General features: G+C 33.8%; 2 protein-coding genes across 3 annotated transcripts in view; one reads left to right on the top strand and one right to left on the bottom strand.

Moving 5' to 3' along the window:
- Positions 1–8,373: 8,373 nt before the first annotated feature.
- Positions 8,374–9,893, top strand: LOC116159962 (longitudinals lacking protein-like). 2 transcript variants are annotated; one of them, XM_031473074.1, is made up of 3 exons: positions 8,374–8,414; positions 8,864–9,056; positions 9,109–9,893. In XM_031473074.1, the coding sequence occupies exons 2-3, from the start codon at positions 8,871–8,873 to the stop codon at positions 9,298–9,300; spliced, it is 378 nt and encodes a 125-aa protein (XP_031328934.1). In that variant the 5' UTR covers positions 8,374–8,414; positions 8,864–8,870; the 3' UTR covers positions 9,301–9,893. The 2 variants fall into 2 exon arrangements, with proteins under 2 accessions (XP_031328934.1, XP_031328933.1); XM_031473073.1 differs by lacking the exon at positions 8,374–8,414 and adding an exon at positions 8,561–8,714.
- A 3,201-nt stretch (positions 9,894–13,094) lies between these two features.
- LOC116159948 overlaps positions 13,095–22,880 on the bottom strand; it is a 46,899-nt gene continuing 37,113 nt past the window's right edge. The window contains exons 4-7 of the mRNA XM_031473059.1: positions 21,350–21,564; positions 20,505–20,596; positions 19,303–19,495; positions 13,095–14,339 (exon numbers count right to left, since the gene is read on the bottom strand). Of these exons, the coding sequence (XP_031328919.1) occupies positions 14,074–14,339; positions 19,303–19,495; positions 20,505–20,596; positions 21,350–21,564 (766 nt within the window). The 3' untranslated portion in view covers positions 13,095–14,073. The remainder of the gene's footprint in view (positions 14,340–19,302; positions 19,496–20,504; positions 20,597–21,349; positions 21,565–22,880) is intronic.

Raw genomic sequence — 22,880 nt, 5'->3', positions numbered from 1 at the left:
CGTGCCACAAGATAGTCGTATTACAATAGGTCGCATTGTAACACTTGTCTTTCAATATACTATTTTCAGATCGATTCTGATAGATTTTTGACCAATTGAATCGAAAACCGGCGCATAATAATTTATGGTCAGATTTTCACATGTAAAAACCAACTTTTTAAATTTTATTTTACAAAATACAATGATTTGAGACATGAAACCAACCAATAAAAAGGTATTCAAAAATAGCAGTTAGAAAATTGCCCAGTATACCGGACATGATCGTTACTATTTGATTTACATGACATACAGTGCGTTAGAGGTAAGAGTGTCACCTCAATATCGCTTTTATTTGGCCAGATACGAAAAATTTGTTAAATATCCATATCCTTTTGTATGTAACATTGCGATCTATCCGATTGCGTACTGAAACGTCCGGGATCACTTCCAATTTAACTGAAAATCCATGCAAGTTTTCTTTTTCAAACGCAATGCTTATGAGTGCAGATGGAGAAGACCTCATAGAATCTAGGTACAGAGCAGAGAGATAGAAAGAGTACTTAGGCGGACAAACCGTTAGCAGAATTGGCATACTTAAGTTGGATAAAACTATAAAGGACTAAGCAACAGGAGCAGATGCAGTATCAGCAGAATTAATAACACATTCGAGAACAAAAGTGCAAGATATGCTCCTTTAAACTGACAAATAGACTGCCTGCCATAAGTATCTGAACACCCAGTGCACTTTGATCAATTTTGATGAAATTTTCAGCACAGTCGTATTACGAAATAAGAAACGATGAAAATTTGTACATTATACAAATTACAGTAATACTTTATTTTTTATTTTATTTTATTTTATTTTATTTTATTTTATTTTATTTTATTTTATTTTATTTTATTTTATTTTATTTTTTTTTATTTTATTTTATTTTATTTTATTTTATTTTATTTTATTTTATTTTATTTTATTTTATTTTATTTTATTTTATTTTATTTTTTTATTTTAAATAAAAATAATAACGCTTCCATGGCCTTCCCCTTCGCTGAATCTAACACGTGTGGTTATGATGGGTCGGTGGCTAAATACTTTACAACCACCTGTAAACATTTGTAAACAGTTAAGGTGATCGTCTTTTAGAATCTTGGAACAGTGTATCACATCAGGTTAGGATCGATTCACTCATTTTCAGTATGCCCAGTCCAAGAATCGATGGAATGATCGACACATTATTAGTTTTGTTCGAATTTCTTCTAATTGTATAATGTTTTCCTTGTTTCTTATTTCGAAACAAATACAATTGTCCTGAAAATTTCATCAAAATTGATCAAAAGTACATTGGGTGTCCAGGTACTGATATGGAGAGCAGTATAGTATATACGAGACAAAGCAGATGCCGGGCGCAGAAGAATGCGGACATTTCAGGACAATTAGTTTACTGGCGTACGGATCAAAAATACTAGCTAAAATAATCTATAGGAGAATAGAGGAGAAGATCGAAGGGAGGGTGGCGGATAACCAAGTCGGGTTTACTAAAAATAGTGCGGCACGCGCGCAACGGTGGGAGGACAATTTACAACCTCCAAAAGAAAGAGAGGCGTGATTAGCGTAGACGGTATGGAGGGAATATTATCTAGATTCTAAAGACTACAGCAAGAAAAAAACAAAAATAATGAACTGCGCGAAAAGAGAGGATAGGAAAAAGATAAAGATCCGAATAGGAAGAGACACTTTAAAGTACGTAAAGGAATTTTGCTATTTAGGTAGTAAGGACGATATATTTCCAAGATACTTATAAAATCTAGGATAGCGCAGACTAAAACGACACTTGGGCAAAAGCGGGCCCTGCTAAGATCTGTGATAAATATAAAAAATGGGAAAAGACTGCTCAAAAAAGTACTTACGAAGGTATGGAGCGTAGCGATAGGCAGAGAAGACAAAAGTAGGACAGAAGCATTCGAAATGTGGTGCTATGAAAGGATAATGAGAACTAGCTGGATGGAGAGAGTAACAAACGAAGCACTCTTGGAGCTAAAAGAAGGAAATGTGGAAAACCGTACAGAGAAAACGAGATTAGGAGGATTAGTACAGCTAGCTATAGAAGGTAGGTAAGAGAGGCGTAGGACGACAGAAGCTTAATAACGTAGACCAAAGAGTTAGGGACGGAACGTGGGTAAAGGCAGTTGTGTAGAAATAAAACGGTTAGCGCAGAATAGAAAAGGATAGAGAACTAGTCCAATCAATCCTTTGATTGTGAACTTCGAGAAGAAGACGTACAGTTTTCACACTTATAATATGTAAGATTTCCGTCCGTGCATGCTTGTGGAACCATTATCAGAAGAAATTAAAAATGTGAATTTTTTTGAGACGATGGCAGTTTGTGCTTGCATAATTTTACTTTTGTATTTCGTAAATAATGATTAACGGTCGTTTGGGACTCCTACGAAGTTCCACCGACTGTTATAATCAGGTTTTTAAAGCATATAACCACTTGATTGCTTTGTATAATAAATCTAACTTGTATATTTAACAACCTATGGAATTTGAACTAGATAAAAAATCAGATTTTTGAACCATGAAATTTAATTCAGAATTTCAATAAGTATGCCAAATGTATGGGTTTCTTAAATCTTAACTACTGATTTTAGCTAATAAAAATGTGTATAAAAACAAGTTTTAAGAAAATCTACTTATTTATTCGAGAAGCAACAAAAATCAAGGAATGTGGTAGTCACATTTCAGACTGCCGGAGAGGCCTAAGAGAATTAAAAATTTTTGGAAAGATTTGAGTTAGTCGATGGCAATGGGTAATTCAATTTAAAAAGACCACAAATGAATCAAATATACAAAAGAGAACACAATATAATTTAGACTCTTTCAAAAAACAGGGCAAAAGAAATTTGAAGAAGAAACAGTGTAAACATGCATAGTCCTCCTCCATGCGGCTAAGGATGGTAAATGGAGTCCAGCTCTAGCATTAAGGGAAATAAAAATTCTAGATAAGGCTAACGTCTGCATGAGAAAAATTTAAAGTTTCGGAACAATAAAGATAAAAGAAAAACACATGATAGCAATAAACAAAAAAATTGCTGTGGCCAGCACAATACGCGTTCCAAAGTTTGGTTCCAATCGGTACAGTCCTTTAACCGGAAATGAGAGGTTAGCACAATTGCTAATCCGCGAATCTGCCCAAAAACTTATCAGCTCTCCATTTTATATCTAAGAATATGTGTACCAAATTTGGTTCTAATCGATTCAGCTGTTTAGCCGGAAATAAGGTTACAAACAGACCGACATCATCGAGATTTTGTTTGATTCGGAATCCTGGTGCTTCGCAAGTGTTTAAATTAAAGGTACGTAAGTTTAAGTAATAATTGTAAAACTTATTTAAAAGGAACACAAAGATCTATTCGTGCATTCTATTGTCAGAGTCGCCTATAAAATTTAAGCGTCTTTATAAAGGGTGCATAAATTTTATTCCTCAGAAAGTATAGTATTAAGACGAGGAGACGTTACTCTCTGCATTTCACATTTATTTGTGTGTGGTAAACTAGGAACAATTACTTTGTGAAACTTCTAAATTAAATCTTAGAACTTGAACCATCTTTCAACGTTAAAAGAGACGGTAAACTTACTTTGTTCCTGTTAAAATGCTAGTGTTAAACGAACTATGAGACGCTTTGCACTTTCGGAGCTACTGGTAAATGCATAGTCCGTATATCAGCATTGCTACATTATGTATTTGATTATTAACGATTTATTTGTTCGCAGAGCATCACTGCAATATACAGAGTGTCCCGCGAATGATACGAATATTCTACCACCCTAACGATTTGAAGCTTTACAAGGACATAATCTATATTTTGGATTCATTGGCTTTGCGAGAGGATTTAGAAGCGCTTAATAACTGGTGTATCAAAAATAAATTAGGTAGGTGTATTGTTAAATATAAAGAAATGTGTGATATATATTTCTTGGAAAACGTCTATGTACTTTCCTGTCTTTTAAAATGATTGGGTTTATAAAAAGAAATACTAGACAGTTATATTATGTTGTGCTTTTGTAAGATCTTAGTTTGTTATTGTTCTATATCTTTGCTTTGGTCTCCTGTGTTATAGACTTATATGTTTCAGTCAAGGGCTAACAACTCATCACAAAATCAAGTACTTATTATAAGTATATAGAAAATGTTGTATAATGTGATCACCTTCGAAAAACGTACATATTTGCAGCCATAAGGGAATGATATGATGTGCCTTTTTCGTTATGAAACTGATCCCTGCAAGGCAACAAACTCGAAATTCGGATTCAATACTTAAAATAATTAAAATAGTGAACCTTCTAGAAGGTTTTAGTGTTTAAGAATTTCGGAAGTCTTCAACGAACCTGGCTCAAGAGTAATCAAGAAACTAAGAATCTTTAAACCCCCTTAGACTTATTTATCTGTTTAAAAACCTCTAATTCGATTTATTAATTGTGATTTAAGAACCTTTGGGAGTCTTTAAACGCTTGCTTCTAATCTTTAATAATTAATAGTGTTTCATACTGTATCGAATATTCTAGAAATTTCGATAAACATCGAGGCGCTATAAAAGATTAGTCATCGGCGATTAGAAACAAAACCGGATGTAACGCATTTGAAATGTAACCTGTGACATTCTAGAATACTCGGTAGCGTTCGAAAGCGTTCGACAACTTTTGAGAAAGAGATATAAGCAAATCGAATTGTGTTTCAGTCAGTTCCAACTACGATAAGAAGTAAAGTATTAAGCCCTCACTCGTGTTATGTTATAAATTGTAAGTGATATGATAACTAATGATTACTGCGGTATCATCCACGTCCTAGAGATAGCTCGCAACGAGCTGATGTGGTGTGAGAGCGAGTTTTCTAAACCACCTCAGATTGTACTATATAAGACTTATCGGAATTTTAGCAATTTTAATGAGGTTCCGTTCTATGATCATTTGCGTTCTATATGTACCAAAGAAAAATATATATGATATTGTTACTCAGGTTCAATGAATTAATGAAAATATAACTTCACTTTGCAAGTGCAAAAATAACAATACGAGCTTCTCCGTGGTTAAATAATAGTTTAAAGCTCATGATGAGCGCCAGAGATAGAGCTTTGAATAAATACTAAAAAACGAGACAGGCAAAGTACTGCGTGGCCGAAATGCAATTAACACAGTGAAAGAGCAAAGAAAGCTTACTATGGAAGTAGGTTTAGGGCAAATGATTCTAAAACATTGTGGTATAATTTGAGGTAGGTCAACTATACTAAAAAGTGTAATGACGTCTCCCGTGTACTCCCTTTCGTACCTACTTATCAGATCCAGATGAGATTAACAACTTCTTTATCAATAATATTCCCACTTAAACTATTAACAGCTCTAAATTAATCCAATATAATATTTATAGTAATAATGATAGAGTTGGATCTAATTTAACGTTGCATAGAATTTGAAGAAATGAAAGTGTTTATGTACATTTCTACAATAAAATCCAACATTGTTGGACATGATGGCATTGCTATAAGTATGAAAAGAATTTTACCCATTATGTCAAAAGGAAATGGAAAAAGCCATTGAATCCCAACTCAGAAGATACGCTAAACGATATTTTGCCCGAACAGTAATCTGGACTTAAATCGAAACATAGCTGCGGCACAAGTAACAGATGATGTATTACAAACAAGAGCCGTTGGAAATGTTACCCAACTAATATTATTAAATTCCTCTAAAGTGTTTGACACGATCTCGCAGAAGGTATTGCTGGCTACACTACATTGTATTTGGGTTTTATAATCTGGGATTTCATTAATCAACAGCTAGAGACCAATGACGGAATGAAACGAAAAAGGAAAAGAAAGTAAAGAAAAAAACACGAAACTACGGAAAGAATCAGGACCATACTAAATTACCAACGTCAATGCGACTGTATTTATTAGTGAACCCGAGAACAAAATAGTAGACCTGTCATTAAATACCAATAACAAGATAAATAAATATGACAAAAAATATTATTTAAAGGTATTAAGAGTCTAAAAGGTGTAGTTAGTGCTACAAAAAGTTGCCTATTTAAAGGGAATTAATTATTGAGTGTCATGAGAAAAATAAAGACAAAGTTGAAGAAATTAAAGATATAATTGCAAATAATACACAAACAACTTATGCAAACATAGCTGCATGAAAAACTAATGAAAAAAATAATGTCAATAAGCAAATACCATAAAAACAGTAGAGTGGGAGCCGAATAATGTCATAATAATAAATAGTCCAAGTAAACAAAGGGAAGAAATCCGCACTAAACTAAAGAAAATAATAAATCCGACTAAGAAAACCTTAACATCAAGACAATACGAACAACAAGAAAGGATTGCATATTAATTATTGAAAGATGCAATAAAGAGGATTTAAATAAAATGCTATATGACGTGGATGCAGAGTTAGACAAGAAAAATATTTTAGAAGCCATTATAAAACAAAATTTGACAGAAAATGATATAATAAACAATAAAAAATTAAATTAAGAGCCCTGAGGACCTATCTATAAAATCTCAAGAAACAAAAAAGAAAAATACCTAGCATAAACACAATTTGGAATGGAAATGGTGGCATAACAACTGCTTGATTAGAAACTGCAACTAAATTATTAGAATGTTTAATTCCAAATGATGATTTTAAAGAAAACAATAAGATACACATAAATTAAAGAAAGATTTTTAAAACTCCTATACCAAGGTATGAAGAAATAGTAAAATTCACACAGTGAAATAAAAAATGCAGTTCACAAAAAAAAGAAAAAAAAAGTTCCAGAACCAGATTTAATAAATGTCGAAATAATTTAAATTAAAAAATCTACATAGGAAAAAAACTAAAAAGAATATACAACGCCTACTTAAAGAATGGAATGGCAATTTAATTATAAAAAAGTAGGAGTTAATATAGTCAAAAATTCAAAAAAAGAAATATATCCTAGCAATATCTTTAGATGTAAAAGGGGCATTTTATAATTTACGATGGCCATAAATTATTTTAGAATTAAAACATTAAGTAGTGACAGTTACTCATTAAATTTCAGAAAAATTTACCTAGAAAATCGTATGTTATGCCAATAAATTTCAAAGTGTAACCAAAGAGGTGAGCAAGGGATGCCCTCAAGGCTCCGTTTTAGGCCCTACTTTACAATCCAGTATGCATCGAGTACAACTGGTTTCCATTATTGCTGATTTCATATTGTAAACACGTGGAGGCTAATAGTCAAGTTCAAGGATTTTGAAACTTGAGTACAGGAGCTACCGTGTACCGTAAGACTCTATTTTCAAAAATTTGAACGGCATCGAGCATAATTGATTGTCATTATTGCTTATTTCGTTTTTATACAGAAAAAACTGAGGGTTACGAGTGAAGTTGGCCCCCGAGGCTTAAGTGCAGGGACTACCGCGTACCGCAAGAGTATGTTTGAATATTTGACCGGCACAATTCAATATGCATCGAGCACAACTCTTTAAGTAGTAGTGGAATTTGTACCTTAAATACCGGGGAGCTCAAATTGGCTCCCGCGATTCAATTCGAGGAAAACTGATTTTCCAGATCAGCACAAGTGAACGTAATCCTAACACTATTTAAAAATTTTCATTACACATTTTTTTTTAAATTGCAAGGGCTAACATGATGGGGCTTTATTACAATGCCGGGATGATCCTAAACCGCTTGATTTCATCATGAAATGCCGAGAAAAAAATTAGAGAAAAACACACATTTCGCGCCTTTTGAGCGAAATTGATTTATTTGGAAGAAAGTGTTTGTTATATCCACTCAATTTTTTCATGTGTTATGATCGGGCAATTTGGGAAAAATGTGGCCAACTCGCGTTCTGTCCACCCCACCAGAATATTTCCAATGATAAAAACCCGACCTCTGGTTGTTTAATGTACCCCAGGATGCGTTCTGGATTGTTTAATTGCAATGCCAGTACACTGGCATTCGTTATTATTGCCAGAACGCGTAGGCGTAGAGAACACAAATAACAAACTGCTCGATTTGTTTCGTGCCTTGAGGTAGACTTGCCCTGAAAAATGCGTTAGCTTTATTAATATTAATTAATGAATTTGGACGTCTGCTATTACTTACCGTAATTTTTAATCCATTTATTTTTAAATTTGAATGTCATACATAAAAAATAAATACATTTTTTCATACTGTATTGGCCTTTGAACGTGTTGGCTGCTTGTTTTAAGTGTTCTGACAATATGATAATAATTACCAGCACGCATTCTGGCATTGTAAAGGATCCAGAACGCGCTTTGTAACATAATTATGAACTTGCATAGTGTACAACCTGTTCATCCTGTACAGAATTAGTTCGTTCCTTGGTAGTTCATACTTGTCGTAGTAGATCTAATGTCCTAGCCGTCGCAGTTTGAATTAGGTTAGTGTGGTTTGCTTTTATATTATTTTTATTTAATTGATGGCATTATTTATTGTTAAACGATACCCGCCGTTTATATTATTATTTAAGAAATGGCACATAACGAAATATTAAAAGTACACAAAATTAAACTTAGCGCCTATAATTCTAGTGATTTTCTTTTTGATGATGACAACACAAAGAATTGCATTTAACGCAGCGCTTGCGTAATAAATTGTTTTAGTGAATAGTAATGATTGCTTAAATTTTCCATTTTTTTAACCATAAATTCCTAATTAAGTTTTAAAAACTATTTCACAGGTAAGTTTGTCGAGATTTAATCGACATGCTGGCTGTTCCTCTCAATTTCTAAGTTGGTTTACAAATGGGGTTATGTAAGTCAATAAAATGTAGCTGTAAACATTACACCTGTTTTTAAATCAAACTGATGTTTCCGTATTTCGTTTCAGCAAAAATATGGCAGATCAACAACAGTTTTTCTTAAAATGGAACGATTTTCAAAGTAATATGGTTTCCTCCTTTCGACATCTAAGAGATGAAAAAAGTTTTACAGATGTTACACTAGCTTGCGAGGGTCAGACGTGTAAAGCTCATAAAATGGTTTTGTCAGCATGCAGTCCGTATTTCAAAAGCTTACTAGAGGTAAAGTGCTACGTAAATTTGACAATTATTGTATTAACAGATGGACTTACAGGAAAACCCATCGAAACATCCCATTATTATACTTAAAGACGTAGCATACAGTCATCTTCAAGCAATTCTAGAATTTATGTATGCGGGCGAAGTAAATGTAAGTCAGGAACAATTACCTGCATTTCTAAAGACTGCAGACAGACTCAAAGTGAAAGGTCTCGCCGAGGCACCACAAGCCATCAAACGAGAATAATTCCTACTTAAACTTTTGCACACATAGCAAAATTTTAAGAAACATTTTTGTACTTTTCTGTCTAGTTAAATTGATTCAGTATGCAATATTGGTTCCATATAGTTGTACATTGCAAGTAATTTTATTTAAAGGGTTTTGTTTATATAGTAGAGGTATAAGATACATATATTTTCGTAACATGATCGAAAGTAATAGGTTTTAATAATCAAAATTTACAGAAGCTCTTCATTTTAAGCTAACGCTTTTAGTAAGTTTAGTACCAACTTAGAATTTTAAATTATATATTACTTGTAAATTGCTTGATTTAGGATTAGTATTATTAAATTAGTTTGTATGAAGTGTGAAAGCGACTACGTAACATGTACTATTTCATTTTGTGACAAATCATAGATTTATACGTTTTAAGCACAGAGTTTGATGTGAATATGATTGATAATTACCATATTTGTTACCAGTTATTTTTACAGTTTTATAGATCTTCAACAAATAAGGGTTGTCATATTTGTAATATAGTTTTGCCTTTTCATTTGTAACAATTTCATACCGTTAAGTTTATTTTAGTGTATACTTTTTATTATATTGTGCAGAAATTTTGTATTTTTATTGATTCTAAATAATCTAAACCCAGTTCAATTAGTAGTACATGCCTTGTACTGAAAAAAACAGCATTTAATAAGAATACAATAAAAAAAACCTATAACTGCAAATTAAGTGTTATTTTCTTTCTTCAAAAACAAGTCGACTGAATTCTAGGTTTTATATTAGTCTCTTATGGACGATCAACGTAAGGACAAGCTCAAAAATTGTTTGATGTTTTATTATTTTGAGCCTTAAAATTATCATTGACACAGTTTAAATAGGTAGTCTTGATATTCACTAGTTTCATTAATTGGAAGTCGCGCAATAGACCAGCTGCAACATTTTGGTCCGACTTCACATACCTATACGCCCAACGTTTCAACCTATTTGTTGTCATAATGGGAATTTCGTTTTTGGGTCCAAATTTGGTAATCAAAGGTTTATGGCATAGTTACTAGTGTAAACTTTTGCCCTTACAAATATTGAAAAAATTTAGAATGTTATAGTGTGGGTACCTATGCTTCCTTTTCCATTTGTGAATATCAAATTTGGTGTTTAGATAAAATCCAGGTCTTTCGACGTTACCATCGGTAACATGTGAAATTACGGCCCCTAGTCCATAGTGAGAGGCATCAACCGTTAACAGCTGATGGGTAAGCTTTGATCAAACTTTATCAGTACTTTCGCGGAAGTTAAAATGTCTACAACCCTTTTAAATGCATGTTTACGTGCAGTTCCACACTCGGTATAAATTTATTATAATAGCTATCATCCCCAGAAAACCCTGTAATTAAATCACATTTTGGGACGGGGCGCTTCCTGAATGGCTTTAATATTTTTAGGACACGTAGGTATGCATGTCTATCTATACGATATCCTAAATATTCAGTACTCTAAAAACTATATTTGTCTTGTCGTACGGTTAAACCGCGAGCTCCCAAACGCTTTATTAAGGTATCTTTTATAAACGCACATGTTCCTCTTGTGTAGAACCAATGACTAATACCACAGACGTAAATTAGTATATTTAAATCTGTGCTAAACCATCATAAACCATATATACAACCCCATCTGTACCTTTCAGAACTCTCTCCATAAACGGAATTTCCTGGATTCTTTAAAGTATGATAATAATGCCTCTTTAATTGCTCATCTTTTCTCTAATTAGTAATTTGACCATCGTCATATCTTCTATGGTTTCGGAGGTCCCCATGATATAGACATCCTTTATCTTGTACACCAGGGTATAGGTAACACATTAAAGGAACCTTTGCAGTACATAACACAAAAGGGTAAAATACATTATGTAAAGTAAAACTTTTATAAATGCGAAAATTTAACATCTTAAAATTGAATTAATAAACTGAACCTGGTTCGAATCCGGGTTCGGGCATGGATATTTCTAAATGTATAGTGCAGGGTTGGTAGAGCAGACTTAACTGAAACCCCGCCCACTCAAAAATAAAGGCAAAAATAAATAAATAAAATAAATCAAGGGATACTCCAAGTAAGATGAATCAAAAAGAACTCGCAAATCGATGTCTTCCCCTCTATACTTGCGGTATTGCCATTGCCGGATTTCTTAAAAATGTGCGCGTCAGCGTAGGTTATATATACAAGGTGGAACCGCTCAGAATCATTTAACATATATCAAGAAGAACGTTTCGAAAATCAAGTAGAACTCCAAGGAGTCTAGAAAATAAGGTAATTTGCGCAAAGTTTTATTGAACTCGTTACTTTAATCCATTACACTTTTATGAAGACTTAACTGGAACCACGTACATAACGAAATCAGTACATCAAACAAGATTTTTTTCGGAAATATTCTCGGACACTTCAAATTAGCATTTTGAATTGCACTCTATTTGATGTATTAAAATTTTATACAGGGGTTCCAAATTTAAGATATGACGCCATCCACTATTTTTTTAAGTAACCCTAATTATTTTACTTATCACAATTATTAATTAAAGAGTAAATTTCAAATTCATCATTTTTTGCCTAATTTTTTGACAAACACTCAAACCGGCTAATGGTCTCCTTGCTCAAATGCGTCGATTGCCATGCTACACGTACCTCCACTTATTTTTGTAACTTATTACCTACTTACCATTGTAGGTAATAGGATGTCAAAATGAGACGTCAGTTCGAGAAAAAACGATAAACTAATATCTTTTTTCTATTTCGGTGTCACAATGATGATTTTGTACAACTGTTTTTGGCCGAAAACAGTTGCACAAAGACAGTGATTATAGTCGTTTTTTTTTGGTAACTCATCTCTTAAGTTGGCAGTTACTAGTTAGTACAAGTAGGTACTTCGTTGGGTACTTCCATGTTTGAACTTCAAAATGTCAGTCTTACTCGGTCTTACTACGCTGCCAACCTAAAACTTAACGGCATAAAAAGTGTTCCCAACATAAAACATGTTAGTTCTAATGTTCCCTATAGTTTCTGATAATGATTTTTTTAAATTAAATTAAAGCACCGAAATAGAAAAAAAATAGTATGAAAAACGCGTGTTACAATGCTTTATTGTAATACTCCTACCTTGCGGACACTCGTGGCTACGCTTCGCGTCGCCACTCGTGCCACAAGATAGTCGTATTACAATAGGTCGCATTGTAACACTTGTCTTTCAATATACTATTGGCATTCTACTTATGTTAAAAATCTTGACAATATAGCCAATGACGTCAGCACGTCACATCTCAAATTTTGAACCCGCAATTTTACTAAAAACAGCGAAGTTGTCCAGACTTATTTCCGAAAAAAGACTTTTTACTGAACTTATTCCAAGTTATAGAGACTCACCGTGTATGTAAATTTCAACAAGATGAATTTGTTGCGATTTACTTCTGCGCACAGCCGCAGCGTGCGAATTTTTCTGCAAAAATCGTCCAAACTATCAAAAGGATGATTCAACACTTCCATCTACAAAGACGAGAACACGCCATTATGCATTGGAAAATCTCCACCGAGTTTGATATAGGTACACCTACATGCATTTCGTAACCAACTTGATCCAATGAAAGCTATCGCCGCATGCGATCTGTGTTCTAATCGGCGAATAGTCGATAAGTGAATAAAATATTTGCTAAGGGGACCATATTATAATAGATATTAATCCCTAAAATTGTTATTGCTGATTTATTTTCCACACAACAATTAACAAATGGCTACACTTCTTAAACCTAATGTACTTAGCTCATCTAAAACTTGATTGTCATTGTAAAGTTAGCAGTATGTAAAATATATATTCAGAGACATTTTATAATAAAGTAGAAAATAGATATGTCATTTAAAATTTCACATTTCCCTTATAATTACAACATTAATATTTAAGGCTCTGTCTAATAAGAAATCAACACGCATTAGTGGATTATACTTAATCGTTATTTAAATAGTTTTTAACAGTAGGTATCGACTAAGTAACAATTATTATCCAAAGAAGCGCATCTAGGTATAACGAACGAACCTATCCCCCCTAACACACTACTCTAGATCTACAGTTAACAATGGTAGAAACTAAAAAAGTGTTAATTTTGCATAGGTACGCAATTCAGTATGAGGGGGTAGTGAAGCATAAGGTGAGCACATGTCTCACATCAGACAAACATTAAGCACATCACATTTACAACACCTACCTACCTACCTACTTAAAACGGTATAATTATTATGATAGTTATTGTTAGTTACAAACATATTTAGGCCTGCACTACCTCAAGGGATGTTTTAAATACCCTGGTAACAATTAATAAAAGTACATTATAAATTAATGGATATAATAAACCAACTTCATTCACACAGGAAATAGACTTTAAAGTTAAACTACACTATGTTCAGTATGATTCATATAAAAGTTTAGAATTAACTGGGAAATCACTACCAATACTTTTAAATATCACATGAAATCTTAAATCTAAGGATGTATTACAAACGATAAAGCAGTCTCCAAGTCACGAACACATACTTTGGCTTACTTAATTTAAAGTACTTATTTATCAAAATAGTTCTTCAATCACATGCTTTATTACTTGAAATACTACCTCATGCTATAGTAGTCTAAAAGATTAGGCTGCTTAACAACTTTTTACAAGAATCCACATATTACTTCCTTCATCTTCCTATAAGGTTGCCAAAAAAGGTAAGAGTTGTAACGTGCGAAATTGGAAGTACTTAGATACGAACAGATTTTTAGAGAACGTGCAAATTCTCACAAGATTTTGACTTGCTTATGTCATTCATACAAATTTTCTGTAGTATTTCTCTGGCAATATTTAAACTTAGGCTTGTTTTCGAACCGTGCAGCTTATTTTTGCTTGTAGCTTTCTTCTTTTCCCTCGATTCTCGAAGTCTTATTTGTTTTAGTATACCTACTAAAAGTTCGTCTACATTATGTTGTATTCCACTTGACGTTTCAATGAATTTGCAGTCTCTTGATACCGCTAAAGATTTTCCATCTATAACAAGAAAAAACACCGTTCATTTCTTTTAACCTGCTGCCTGCTGTGTTCTTTTTGCAGGAAAAGTTTCCGTAAACTTTGATGTATGGAAACAAAACTGGTAATTACATTGTATAAGAAAAAAGTGTACCTATTATCTATTGATCACATAAAAATATACATACCCATACCAACAAACAGTTTAGCATGAATAGGATGCGCACATCTACATAATTTAAAAAATATTTTTTCTACAACTGTCAAAAAAACCTGTCATTTTCTGACGGATTTCGAAACGCGAAGTACTAGATTTTTAATCGGTTAATTAATAAGTAAGGTTGCTCTTGACAACGTGCGCGAAATCGTCAACAGTGAAAAATAGCTATTTATGATATGAGTGTTAAAAGTAATGTTTTACTTTGTGAGTGAAAAAGTTTGCGAAACGAGCGAAGCGAGTGGAGCAATTTCACGAACTAAGTAATACTTACTTTTAACACGAATACCATACAACATTTTTTGTATAACTGCTCCTTAATTCTTCTCTAAGAACTGCTCCCTTTGGATAATAAAATAGATCACATGCTGGCGTCATTTGTCATACCTATGTTAATTAATTTCTGACGTTTCAGTAATTATTATCAGATTGGCTGTGAAGTGACTGTATTAGGACACGCCGAATCACCTTAGTTACCAACAAACAACCCTGTTTTGTTCTTGTGGTTTTTTAAAGTTCTTGCTAGTGTTTAAAGCTTAATTTCGCGTAATGGAGAATAATAATACTGATGAATTGTGTGTTCCTGGCGATATTGAAGAGGCTGCCAAAAGAGCTACGTTTGAATTATTACCGAAAAAATCAGCTCAACAGTATGACATTGCATATTCTAATTTTCTCAGCTGGTGTAGAATTAAAAAAGTGGAAGGAAACTTCAGTGAACCCGTATTTTTAGCTTATTTGGAAGAGAAATCTAAAATATGGAACTCGTCAACTTTGTGGAGTAAATTTTCAATGATCAAGGCGAGTGCGCTCGTTAAAAATGGTGTCGATGTGAGCAAATATTTCAAGGTAATCGCTTTCTTAAAGCGGAAAAATGAAGGCTACAGTCCCAAAAAATCAAAAACCCTTACGTTTGAGCAAGTTCAAAGATTTTTAAACGAGGCACCAGATGAAAAATACTTGATGGTGAAAGTTGCCACTATTTTCGGAATATATGGAGCCTGTCGGCGTGAAGAGCTATGTAATTTATTAACAGAAGATATTGAATTAGCAGGTACATCGTTAATTGTTCAAATTCCCAACACGAAAACAAAAATTAGTCGTTCTTTTTGCATTATTGGAAAATACGTTGACTATTTTAGTAAGTACGCTGCATTACGCCCTTCTGTTATCAATCATCGTCGTTTTTTCCTGAAATATTCAAATTACAAATGCACTGCCAACCCAGTTGGTATAAACACGTTTGGAAAAATGCCCTCTACCATTGCCGAGTTTCTGAATCTTCCGGACACAAAGGCGTATACAGGACACTGTTTTAGAAGATCGTCTGCTTCTTTGTTGGCGGAATCAGGAGCAAATATCACCGAAATAAAGAAGCACGGAGGATGGAAGTCTACATCAGTAGCCGAGGGTTACCTCGACCAGTCTATTACTCACAAAAAGGCGATTGCTGAAAGAATTATTCCAACACCTAGCTCCACCATTACAGGCGCATCATCCACTTCACATCAGGATATGATTGCTAATGGTCAAGAAATTAACAAATCAGTTAATTCTAATTTGTTGCAAAGCTCTTTAAATTCTCAAGGTATTAATATCAGCAACTGTTCCAATTGTACTATTCATATTAATGTTCATAAATTATAATATAATCATCTGAATTTGTATACAGTTGGTTACTTGGATGATGTACCTACTCCTTTTACGGTCCACACACATAGACGCATTGGTTACAACGAGTAGAATTTCGCTTTCACTTCATCGCATCGACATGGGAGCTACGATTTTACTTCATATCTAAGAATAAGGTATACTATCGCCATATATAAAGCTGGAATGCGCGTTGCGTTGCCACCGCCATCACTTCTACTTGGTTGAAAAACGGTAGCGTTAAAAATATTTTTAACACTAGTGTTAAAAATATTTTTAACATCTTACCTTGTAAACGTCATCTTTTAACTCTCTTGACAGCCATTAAAAACGTCACTTTTATTGACAGTTATACAAAAAAGTATTTCGCGCACGGGACAAAGTTGAACATAAACAGCAATTTAATTAACAATCGGTTCAGTTGTAGAAAAAATATTGTATATAACGCTAGCGCGAAGTTATTTCGCGCATTTGACTGATATTTTAACTCGGCTTCGCCTCGTCAAAATACCTTCAGTCTCAATGCGCGAAATTGAACTTCGCGCTCTTGTTATATAAATAACTATTATATCCAACATTTGTTGCGCTTAGCTTACAGTAAAACTGCTTAAGTAATTATACTTCGCAGATGGAGCAGTAAACAATTTGGTCACCTAAACATGTGTAAATGAAGGATGTCAACTTCATCTACAATATTTGCTATTTTTCACTCAACGGTTTTACACAACATCCATTTGCAATATATTCTGGAAAATTGGATATTGACTATTTTTAAAATTAAGGTTTTTTATAGAAGCAGAAATTTGTTATAGTAACGGAAATTTGTGCAGCTAATTTGCATCGTGACTTGCATAGGTAAGTGAGTAGGTATACGTATGTATGTTGCAGGACATTTTTAGCAGGACCTTCGTTATTATTGAAGGTAGGGATTACGTTTACTGGTAAAAGGTTTGCACTCTTGTGGAAATATTTGTTATTTATTTATTATATTTAGGCAAATAAACATGCCAAAAAATGTCCCCTTCATCAAGGATAAGGTGGCGCAGGAATCATAAGTAAACATATTTAATATAGGGAAGTACCTAATTTTAAACGAGGGTTGTGCTTTTTCATCCTACTGCAGAAACAACGTCATTTGATTAAAGCAACCACCAAAGAAAAAATCGGTTTTAGTGGAACCGACAAACAATTAATTATAAGCCACTGAATACGGTTACCCCATCAAAAGGTTAAAGAACTGAAAATCGTACATATACTTTCATCTCTCTCTCTCTTATTTTAACTCATAAGCAAACCCCTTTTCAGTCTGTTAATCGATGCCTTTTCACTGGAATGATTTTTGGATACGTTATTGTTCTTATAGGCTTGCGTATACATTTTGTAAATTGTAAAATACTAACATCTTGATTATTTTAGATATACGCAACTTGTTTTTTCATGGTGTATAATTTCGCATCATAATTCACGTTTTGTGGAGAAATAATAAGGTGGGAAATAAAGATCAAATTAATTTAATTCAATTCACTGAAAAAATATCAGTGTGAGGATGTTATTTCAATTCATTCAAACAATTTTGGAATGGTGAATTGTAGGAAGTTTGAAAGCTAAAATCCGTTAAAAGAATAAATTACGGCCATGATTCTGTAGTAGTTGAGATTCATTGCAAATTACATACAAGCTTGATGTATATGTATTAGTAAAACCTGATTTGATATTCTACTTTAACGTACCTTAATAACTTTATGAAAGCATCCAGTTAGGTACAGACAGAAAACACTTCTTCTTATTAATTTTGGTGCGTAGAATCCAAAACAATTCGTACTTTTTCGATTAGATTTTTCAATCAAAAGTTATAGACTAGAAACCAATTTCGAAAGAAAATTCAAAGGGCTGTAACTTTTGAACTAGTAGCCCTATTCTGGAACTGTTTGAAATTATGGATTCTACAGGCCACATTCTATAAGAAAAAAATTTTTCCGGGTCGATCTGAGACATCTTTTTGTTCGGGGCTCAAAAAAAGGCAGTGTATAATAACCTTCTTTTTTTACAAAAAATCAGGATACACACATATTGGTTTCGAATATATAAAATTATAAGTTCAAAAATCATGATATATTTGCAACACTAAGGTATAATAATCAATATAATACAGTTTTGTTGTACTTATACTGCCATATTGTATTGGCCCAACCCTCAAAATCTCTGGAACATCACTCATGATTATAAGTGGTATAGAATTCATCTATAAACTTCACCAAAATTGCGACACATACGCACTGAACTGACTGTCGACTGAACAAAAACCGCATACAATATACAATACAGAGCTTTTAATAATTTAATGCAACCTTTGCAACGGTTGTTCTCAAAATAAGCTTATGCTTATCTTGCAGATTCAGCATCATTACAATTACATCATATGTTAAAAATTATTAGATGGGTTGTTAAACTAACAATCTTTCAACCGCAAGGTTTTCATTTAGAATGTGTTATATACTAAACTGTATTATACACAAATAATAAACCCATTTCGTTAATAAACTATATTTTAATGTTTATTATCTATTTGCTCTTGGATATATTTAAATATCTAAGATCATATTTAATACAATATCATTATTATAGTGAGAATAATTTTGATTAGACATATTCATATTGTACAGCGTGTGTCAAGGTTTGTTTGATTTAATAATAACTTCTCGTACTGATTACAATATAATTTTTATATATGATTTTAACAATCCATTTTTCTCCGTGCATGTACATTAAAAGTTCTCCAATGTAGTTGATAAACTTCATTCAATTTGGTTGGGAGCCAATTTGGGTTAAACGAAGTGCAACAGACTTAAAATGATGAGATGCTTTTTTCATAGCGTAAATATAACCGTAGAATATCGCTATGTAATGCAAACGAATACAACAAAAGAGAAGAGCTTTTTATCCCGCACAATCAGAAAACACAATAAAGCATTCCAATTAAATTGAACGAATTTGAACAATGGCGCAATCCTTGCCTTTGAATTTATAAGGATGAGGAATAAATCCGTAATTGGTAGAAAAACAATGTAAAATGAGCGAGTCATACTTAATTCTAAATTAGTAGACAAATTTACTTACCGTTTGAAGAGATCACACGTGATCTAGCTAAGTCGGCCTTATTCCCAACAACAATAACGCTTTTTTCGTGAGTATAACCTTCTCTCCAGAGATAATTTAAAGTCTCCTCTGCGTGCTGGAAGCTCGGTCTTGCAACTATAGAGTAGATGACAACACATGCGTGCGGTTCATATGTGCTAAGAGAGTTTTCGACCTGAAGTAAAAGAAAATGTATAAGTATGTATTGTATAATTAATGTTGAAATTGTAAGTAAAAGTAGTATATTCCGGTCAATTTATGCGGCACCTTTAATGGTCCTGCTCAAATCACAGAACCTATATTTGTATGTAATCATTGTACCTAAGTATCTGCTGTGTAAGGTAATTTTCTCACATACAGGATGTAACATACAAACAAACATTTTTTAGATTGATTAGCTTTCTTACTGGCGATGTCAATAGCTGTGAAAACAAATTTATTCCAGAATTTCCGATATCTAGGGAAAATTGAATTCTCCATTCATTTTGTCAACATTTTGCACGAAAGTGCAGTTTAAAGAAGTAAAAAAATTTCCCTAGAATTTTATGTTATGTAATTTTTTTTAATTTATTAGTTTTTTAGTTAGAACTTATATAACATCAACGGAAACGCTGCACATAATTTTCTATGGTAATTTATTGTCTTAGGGGACTCGCACACCGGAGCAATATGCATATACAACTAGCATTCTAGCATGGGAAGAAGCAATGGGCCAATATGTATTCCACATTATTTCATACTGCAACGTGATATTATTATCGATCGCCTATGTCAAGCAACACGACTTGTATGTCAAAAGGCATAAGGCAATATAATATTGCGAGTAGTTTAACAATATCTAGGGTAGATTCGTCTTCAAAAATAAACCAATAGTCAATAGATATTTATATTGAGTGTATTTGGAGTGTATTTTTAGCGCAACTTTCATTTTCATGGCTACTTTATTTATGTCAGAAAAATGTAGTTTCCAGGACAGAGGCAGACCAATATTCCATTTGTTAAAAAACGTAAGTTTGAAACGCCACTGGAATACAGCACGCTCTTAGTGACTATAGAAATATTTTAGAAACATGGCAACGGTAGTTGTGTACAATTATGTGTACTTACCTATTATTAATTTATTATTAATAAGAAAGTATTGTGGTATATTTGGAAAGGCAAAACTTCTTTTTTACCGTACTTACCGACATTTCGGATGCTGGATGATCTATGAATATCATTTCGGATTCTTCTCCATCTAGTAGGATAGACACGGTTCTCTCCCCAAATTCATCATCTGGAAAAAAATACATATGTACAAGTCTTATGTGAGTCTATTGTAAAACATGTTAGTGTGGGTGTAGTTACATAAAAAAATCCAAAAGCAAATAACCAAATAGGGCATGTCTAGCACCCCTCCCCCTCTTTTTTAAAAGTTTTACTTTTACACCACTAGAGGGAGGCCTATGGAAAGTTTGGAACAAATTCATCGTCGCATTTAAAATATAGACATGTTTTACTATTTATTATGGGGAGAGAGGGGGGGGGGGCGGGGCAAATAATTTTGAAGGCCGTCTTTTTAATGAAAAAAAATTCGCGAACAACATGTGATAATGGTCGCTCACGACTTGATTATTTTGTCACGCGAGCATCACTTCATCTGACTTGTACTTTTATCAATGAAGTTATTTTCTCCCCTTCACTCGGTTTTATTATGAGTTCAAAATAGAGTAGCCATATCATTGAGTAGCGCAAGCTTGAACTGTGAAGTTAGCTTGAGATTTTGGATAAGAACAAGGGATTCTAATTGGTCATTGCGTGATAAATGTTACTTCATGATACCTAATTGCTTTTCTTTCCTTCATTTGCATAATTCGTGGGAAATCTCGTAGTAGAAGTTGGCATTTGTTCTACGGAAACAAAATTTACGTAGGTTTTCAACCGTGGTAAATCCATTAATGAAAGCAACAGGTTCGCGTTAAGCGCTGAACCCCGTTTCCACATAAAACGTTGTGCTAAAGGTCTTGTAAATTACGGTTATAATACTTACCCAAACTCGCGTCGTAAGTATTCATATACTCTGACGTCATAAATTGGGAAACGAGTGCAGTCTTCCCCACCCCGGAGTCGCCCAACATTACCACTCTATATTTTGGCACCTCTGCCTCTTCGGGAGATCCTAAGGGAGTTGAATCGACAGTGTGATATCCCGAACCGCAACAGGATCCCTCAAATGGTGATCGTTCCCCAGAGATATTGCTGGCCCTGAAACAACACACATTTTTATTTTACGGAAAATTTGAAATTAACGTCAGTTTATTAAAATAAGAACTTAAATATGCGCCAGACCGGAGGCTTCCACGGCCAGAGTCTTTAAGATGCAAGCGACTTCCGGGATAGGACAGTGTCAATGTTGAGACTTAATTGCAACGCAACTTATTTTTGTTCTCGAATTACTGTCAGGTTCTATTTTGAGATTTTTTAGTGAAAACCAACTATAGCAATCCTTCATCCTTCCTTACCAAAAGACATCCCACATATATTCACCTTCAACTTCTCCAAAAAGACAGCTGCTACTATATCACGCTTAAAATGTAACCACGGTAGATTCCCAGCTCACCTCGCGAAGCTGCACATTATTCCATCTGCTGTGTGTTCATGCGATAATGCTTCTGCATGCGACATGAACCATATCTTCTTTAAGTGCTCAAAAAATAATGATGGAATTGAACTACTTTACAATGGATTATTATTTTACTTAATAACGTTCAATTACCGGTTAATGTTGCTCACTTACTTTCTCTTAACCAAAAAATAATATTTGAGTTACTATGCAACTTCTTGTACCTACAAAGTTGACCAACTTATATAATCTTATACGTCACAATTTGTGGCAAATGGATACCTAACCTTCCATGCCATTAAAAAAAAAATAGTAAAGTAGAACTCTGCCCAAAATCTACGCTTATACAGCGATTGCGTTTGGGAATGATGAAATGACCGTTGAACAAGAACTAGATCCTTATTACTTGTGAAGTATAGACAATTACCTAAAAGCTATGGCCGCGCTCTGTAATTAGTTTCAGAAATGTACCTATAGCTCAGTGAATATTGACAAGTTTTCCAAAAAAGCGACTGAAATTTTTATTACACTTCTCGCGCATATACAGCTTTAATAGTTTACAAACTATGGTTGTTAAACACAACATTGAGGGCCAATTGCACCGTCAAAATTAAGTATCCCTTTTCTATTCTATTCTATTTGTAGGGGAGTTGCTTCACCCTCTCCGGTTCCAGATATTTGTCTCCAAGGAGTTGATATCTGTCCCTGATCAAAGCGTCACAGTGACAGACCGCATGCTCGGTAGTTTCATCTGCCTCGCCACAGAACCTGCACGTGGACTCCTCTGCGAGCCCAATGTTATGCAGGTGATAGTTGACCATCCAGTGCCCCGTAAGGACACCTGTGATCTTCCTAATCTGGCTTCTATTCAGTTTTAGACGCTTAGAAGACCCCGATTTGCCAAGGGGCCCTGTTAGAAAGGCCTTGGACTGTCGGAGTCCGGTTACTTGTTGCCACT

Source organism: Photinus pyralis, unplaced genomic scaffold (genome assembly GCF_008802855.1).
Source record: "Photinus pyralis isolate 1611_PpyrPB1 unplaced genomic scaffold, Ppyr1.3 Ppyr1.4_LG1, whole genome shotgun sequence".
Classification (NCBI taxonomy): Eukaryota; Metazoa; Arthropoda; class Insecta; order Coleoptera; family Lampyridae; genus Photinus; species Photinus pyralis.
The sequence above is the reverse complement of the archived record's forward strand: the minus strand, read 5'-3'. Positions and strand labels throughout refer to the sequence as shown.

What these genes read in the sequence shown, in the direction of transcription:
- LOC116159962 (XM_031473074.1), top strand. Translation starts at nt 8,871, where the DNA reads ATGGCAGATCAACAACAGTTTTTCTTAAAATGGAACGATTTTCAAAGT. An exon ending in ATTTCAAAAGCTTACTAGAG is followed by an intron (nt 9,057 to 9,108) that starts GTAAAGTGCTAC and finishes ATGGACTTACAG; the next exon opens with GAAAACCCATCGAAACATCC.